This window comes from Wolffia australiana, chromosome 3, assembly GCF_029677425.1.
Source record: "Wolffia australiana isolate 7733 chromosome 3, ASM2967742v1".
Lineage (NCBI taxonomy): Eukaryota > Viridiplantae > Streptophyta > Magnoliopsida > Alismatales > Araceae > Wolffia > Wolffia australiana.
Window position 1 is genome coordinate 22064759 of NC_135837.1, and position 5463 is coordinate 22070221.

Here is a 5463-nt window from a genome sequence, read left to right on the forward strand (position 1 = left end):
TGTACCCCTGACTGAGCATTATTGAAATCTATTGTCTTGTTGAAACTATTGTTTCTCCCCTCTGAGTGTTCTCTTTGTTAGAGAGTGCATGTGTGCTTGTGGATTCAAGTACAACCCCTTGTGGACTCAAGGGTTGGAGAAGCTAGTTCTGTGGATTCAGGACTTAGCTACTTCAAGTAGAGCAAGGCTTATGGATTCAAGTCGTGTTCCTACATCGTTCGTGTACTAAGGCTGCGTCAGCAGTGACGAGAGGACAAACTCTAGGGTTCTAATACCATGTTGACAAAGAGAACAAAATAATTTATGAAAGAAAGAGAAGATCACAAATTTGTGAAGAAAAATTTGTGAGAAGATCACAAATCAATTTATCATTCACTGCCTCGTTTCCATCAAACTCAAATAATACACCACTAATGTGATTAAGCTTTGCCATTCACGGGTTTGATGAATGGTGCATGCCGCCCAAGGAGAGTACAGTTTTTTTTCTCTTTTATTTCACTCGCACGCAAGCTTGGTGCCAAAGCTGGTTAGACAGATGGCAAATGCCTGAAACGCAGAGAGAGGCTGCCTGAAGTCCATGGTGAAGAGGTCGTCTCCTACCTTGCCAAACTGAAGTAGAACCATCTCATCATCTCTGGCGACCACGTCGTGCCGCGAAGGCGGCGCCGCCTCAACCAGCTGGAAGTTCTTCACCGACGCCACCGTCACCCTGCCATGGAAATTCAGACACCAGCACTGCAAATATTCATGCCATCTCGGTGCTTTGTTCTTCAGCGTGATGGCCTTGGCACCGTCCTCGCCGTAAGCGCATACAAGAGACGAGCTCATTCTCCTCGGACTCCTTGACTTGAAGATGTTGACTTTGTACGCTATCTGCCCGATCTCGTAGAAACCGGCGGCGGGCTCCCGAGGGTTGACTTTTCTTCCGCTGCCGTACTGGCGGCGCTCTCCGCCGGCTTCCGGCTTCGCCCCCTTGAACGGCGGCTGAGAATCGTACAACCTAAACTTCGTTCCCCAGAAATTGGACCTATCCCCACCACCCAAAATAAATATCAGATGGGTTATCGCCATGACGGATCTCTGACCGAAATGAACGGTACGTCCCGTTCCGTTCATCTTATTCCAGAGCGTTGGTTATCGCTAATTCGGTATTAAAGATTTGTTCTTTCTATGGGAAAATCGGAAACCCGGATAAAATTTTTGCAATTAAGGTCTCACCGTAATCTGCCCACGCACGCGTTGCTGGCAGGGGAGAGATCGTCGGCGTCGATGGAAATGATGTAATCAGTGGCGGCGCTCCGGCGGAACTTCCTCGCTGCCAAGAGAAACTTCCCCTTGTCCACGAATTCTTCAATCAAACGCGGAGATGAGGTTAATTTCTGGGCAGTGAAAATTGGGGACAAAACGATACCTCTCTTACTGGGGGAGAGGCTGAGGTAGAGGAAGAAGGTGGAGTTGCTCTTGTTCCTGCGGATGAAGCACTGGAGAGGGAGATGGGTCGGGCCGGGCTGCAGAAAGACGGCGACTTTCAGGGAGAAGGGACAGATCGGAGAGATGGGTAAGAGAGGAGGAGAGATGGGTTGACCTGTTTAAGAGAGGAAGGGAAAGTGATGATCTTGCGGGCGACGGCCAAGGTGATCTCTCTCCAGCGCTTACAGACGCAGGCGCAGGCCACGACGTTCTTCCTCACAGGCCATCGGTCCTCGCTGAGCTCGACCCGGCCGATGATGTCGCTGAGAAGCTCAGGGGGCATCTGGGCCGCCCATCGGTCGTCGGCGTCGCCATCGACGGCGGAGATGGGCCCTCTCTGTTCCATCTCCTCCGGGAGAGGAGGTGGGCAGAGAGGAGGAAGGGGCAGGAAAGGGCGGGGTGGGGGGAAGAGAAAGAGAGAGAGAAGGGGAGAGGAAGGGAGACTTTTTCCCGAAGTGGGTTTGAGGGGATGAGAGGGAAAAGCGGGGCCGGCGCCGCCGCCACCGCTGTTCGTTCTTCAACGCGATCGAAAGGGCAGCCATCATTCAATGCCAGTTCTTAATGGTCACTGCGGATTTCTCTCTTTCCCGACCGTTGCACCGGGAAACCGCCCCCACCGTTGATTACCCCCCCGGTTCTCCCTGTTTACTTTTACAGATTGGGAGGCTGTCAAGTTTCGTCCCCCCTCTCTCTGTCTTTCTTTCTTTCTCTCTCTCCATTTTTCCGTCTTTCTTTCTCTCTCTCCTTTTTTTCTCCGTCTTTCTTTCGTTTGCTCTCTCTCTCTCTCTCCACTTTTCTGTCTTTCGTTCTCTCTCTCCATTTTTCTCTGTCGTTCTCTCTTTTTCTTTCTCTCTCTCCATTTTTCTCTGTCGTTCTTTCTCTCTCTCCATTTTTCTCTGTCTATCTCTCTTTTTCTCTCTCCATTTTTTGTCGTTCTTTCTCTCTCCATCTCTCTATTCGTCGTTCTTTCTCTCCCCATCTCTCAATTCGTCTTTCTTTCTCTCTCTCTCTGTATGTCTTTCTTCCATTGTCTTTCTTTCCGCTCTCTCTCTCTGTACGACTTTCTTCTCTCTTTCTCTGTATTTCTTTCGCGCTCTCTCTCTATCTGTACGAATTTATTCTCTCTTTCTCTCTGTATTTCTTTCGCGCTCTCTCTCTCTCTGTACGAATTTATTCTCTCTTTCTCTCTGTATTTCTTTCGCGCTCTCTCTCTACATCTCTCTGTGTTTCTCTCTGCCTTTCTTTCGGAATCTCTCTTACGTTTTTTTGTGTTTTCTTTCTCTCTCTCTCTGTGCGTCTTTCTCCTCTCTTTCTCTGTCTTCGTCCGCTCTCTCTCTCTCTCTCTCCGTACGACTTACTTCTCCATCTGTTCATTTCTTTCTCTATCTCTCTCTGTACGTCTTTCTTCTCTCTTTCTCTATGTCTCTCTCTGTACGTATTTCTTCTCATTTTTTCTGTCTTTCTTTCTCTATTTCTCTCTCTGCGCGTCTTTCTTCTCTTTTTCTCTCTGTACGTCTTGCGTTCTCTCTGTATGCCTTTCTTTCCCCCTTCTCTTTTCTCTCCGTCTCTCTCCTCTCAATCTCTCTTTCCATCTCTGTCGCCCGCTCTCGTTCTCTACATCTTTTTCTTTCCTCTCATTATCTCACTCTCGCTCTCTCAATCTCTTTATTTATTTCTCTCTCAGTGTCTCTCTCTTTGTGACTCTAATTTTCGTCGTCCTCTCTCTTTCGTCCTCTGTCTCTCTATTTTTCTCTTCCTCTCTCGTCCTTTCTGTCTTTCTCTATCCTTTCTCCTCTGACTCTCTGACTGCAATTTTCACGCTCTCTCTAACCGTCTTTCTCCCTTTCTCTCTCTCTAAGGCTTTTGTCTCACTGTCTGTCTTTCGCTCTCTCTCTCTCTCTCTAAAACTTTTGTCTGTCTTTCTCCCTCTTCCTCCCTTTATTTCCGTCTTCTTTCTCTGAGCTGAGCATCCAGACTCTTGCCCACCTATTGTCTCTGAACTAAAGAAGCGCTGCTGAATTAATCCTTGAAACTGAGGGGTATTAGTCAGGAAAATAATCCATAACGCGTAATTCGAAATCTGATAACCGGGCCTTCACAAGATCAACAATTCACAAATGAAAACAACCCCCGGTCCTTGTTCTCTTTCGCATTCACCAATTAGCCGCGCCCGCAGCAAACGCTGCCAGTCTGTGTGGCCAATCAGCTCCCTCGAGATCACCCATTTCTTGAAACTTCATCATCACCTTCTTCTTGGAATGATCCCAACGGGGTTAGAGAGAGGTTTGGGTCGCCGTTCCTGTATGGGTCTCTCTACTCGGTGTCTGAGGCGATGCAGGCGGCGGATTGGCCGTAGACGAGATTTCTGAGGCCAGGCTTGAGCTCGCGGTTGTAGAACTGCTCGTACTCGTCCCTGTCGCCGGCCTTCTTCTTAACCTCCACCATGACGAGCGACGGCGTGAGCTCGAAGATCTCCGCGGCTATGGTCAGCGGGCCTTTAACGCCTTCCCTGGTCCCTTCCAAGCTAACCTGGCAGTCCTTCTTCCTCACCGAGAATCTCACCACCTTGGCGATCTCCTCCAACTTGGATATGATCGTCGAGGTGGGCTCGCCGGACACGAACCTCGACTCGGCGCCCGACTCCTCGAACAGCCCCGACAGATCGAATCCCCGGGAGAAGGAGATGATGTCGAAGGCGTTCAAGCTCGAAGGGCGCGGCAGGCCGAGCCCGGGTCTTCTCGGCTTGGGTGATTCCGAGAAGGAAGACGAGGTGGAGGACTCGGACTCGGCCTCGGACTCGGACTCGGACTCGGACTCGGCCGGGAGCTCGACGTTGTAGAGGCGGTCGTCCTCGATGTAGAAGCGGACATGGCGGAAGCCCTTCTTGAACCAGCGATTCTCCATGATCTCGGGGATGGCGATGCGAGAGTCGGGGTTGGTGTCAAGAAGCCGGTTGAGCAGCCGGATGAGCTCGGGGGAGAACCAGCGGGGGCAGCGGAACTCGCCCTTGTAGATCTTGCGGTACATGGCCATGACGTTCTGGTCGTGGAAGGGGAGGTAACCCGCCATGAGCACGAACAGGATAACCCCGCAAGACCAGATGTCCACCTTGGCCGCGTCGTAGCCCTTGCGCGCGAGCACCTCCGGCGCGACGTACGCCGGCGTCCCGCAAAACGTGTGGAACAACCCGTCCTGGCGGATCTGCTCCGACACCGCGCTAAGGCCGAAATCCGAGACCTTGAGATCCCCCTTCTCGTCGACGAGGAGATTCTCCGGCTTCAGATCCCGGTGGTAGACCCCGCGCGCGTGGCAGAATTCCACGGCGGAGATCAGCTGCTGGAAGTACTTCCTCGCCGTCTCCTCTCGCAATCGCCCCTTGGCCACGCGCTGGAACAATTCCCCGCCCTTGACGAACTCCATCACGAAGTAGATCTTGCTCTTCGACGCCATCACCTCGAAGAGCTGCACGATGTTGGGGTGCCGCACGCGCCGGAGGATCGCGATCTCGCGCTTGATGTGCGCCACCATTCCGCCCTTGAGGATCTTCTCCTTGTCCAATACCTTGATCGCCACGCCTTCTCCGGTCCGGGCGCTGCGCGCGTGGTAGACCTTGGCGAAGGTCCCGTGCCCTAGAAGCTTCCCGAGCTCGTATTTCCCCATTAGAAGCGGCGGCGATTCCTTCGGGGAGCCGCCGGCTGCGGCGGCGATCCGGCTCTCCGCGGCCATGGAAGAGGGATGAAGAAGAAGCTTGCGGTTGTCCTCGCGTTGCTCTATAAAAGGGGGCGGGCGAACGGCCGTCTAGTCTGCCGTCACGGCGCTTCCAAAAAATCCAACGGCTCGCGTTCGGTAGGCCCGACAGCGCCTAACGGTAATGTCTGCCGTCCAATCTTCCCGCTTGTCGACGGCCGACAGCGATGGCCCGGTCGAGGAGGTCCACCGATCGGACGCTGGCGTGGTGCTCGTGCGAGGTGCCTGGTGGGCGCTTTTCAGCCG

At 52.7% G+C, this 5463-nt stretch overlaps 2 protein-coding genes across 3 annotated transcripts; both read right to left on the minus strand.

The window, feature by feature from the left end:
* Positions 1 to 327: 327 nt before the first annotated feature.
* On the minus strand, positions 328 to 2005 carry LOC144701313 (tubby-like F-box protein 1). Of its 2 annotated transcripts, none has more exons than XM_078573105.1 (4): positions 1586 to 2005; positions 1412 to 1508; positions 1219 to 1348; positions 328 to 1027 (listed from the first exon to the last, which is right to left on the minus strand). In XM_078573105.1, exons 1-4 carry the CDS (start codon positions 1814 to 1816, stop codon positions 496 to 498), a joined length of 990 nt encoding a protein of 329 aa, XP_078429231.1. In that variant the 5' UTR covers positions 1817 to 2005; the 3' UTR covers positions 328 to 495. The 2 variants fall into 2 exon arrangements, with proteins under 2 accessions (XP_078429231.1, XP_078429232.1); XM_078573106.1 differs by having other exon boundaries at positions 1421 to 1508; positions 1586 to 2003.
* Positions 2006 to 3512: 1507 nt separating this feature from the next.
* Positions 3513 to 5220, minus strand: LOC144701314 (CBL-interacting serine/threonine-protein kinase 12-like). The gene has a single exon (XM_078573107.1). It carries the CDS (start codon positions 5194 to 5196, stop codon positions 3784 to 3786), a length of 1413 nt encoding a protein of 470 aa, XP_078429233.1. The 5' UTR covers positions 5197 to 5220; the 3' UTR covers positions 3513 to 3783.
* Between the last annotated feature and the right edge of the window lie 243 nt (positions 5221 to 5463).

Coding starts and splice junctions, on each gene's coding strand:
- LOC144701313 (XM_078573105.1), bottom strand. CDS start 1,816: ATGGAACAGAGAGGGCCCATCTCCGCCGTCGATGGCGACGCCGACGAC. Junction 1,509..1,585: donor TCCCTTCCTCTCTTAAACAG/GTCAACCCATCT, acceptor GTCTTTCTGCAG/CCCGGCCCGACCCATCTCCC. Junction 1,028..1,218: donor GCGTGCGTGGGCAGATTACG/GTGAGACCTTAA, acceptor TGGTGGGGATAG/GTCCAATTTCTGGGGAACGA.
- LOC144701314 (XM_078573107.1), bottom strand. CDS start 5,196: ATGGCCGCGGAGAGCCGGATCGCCGCCGCAGCCGGCGGCTCCCCGAAG.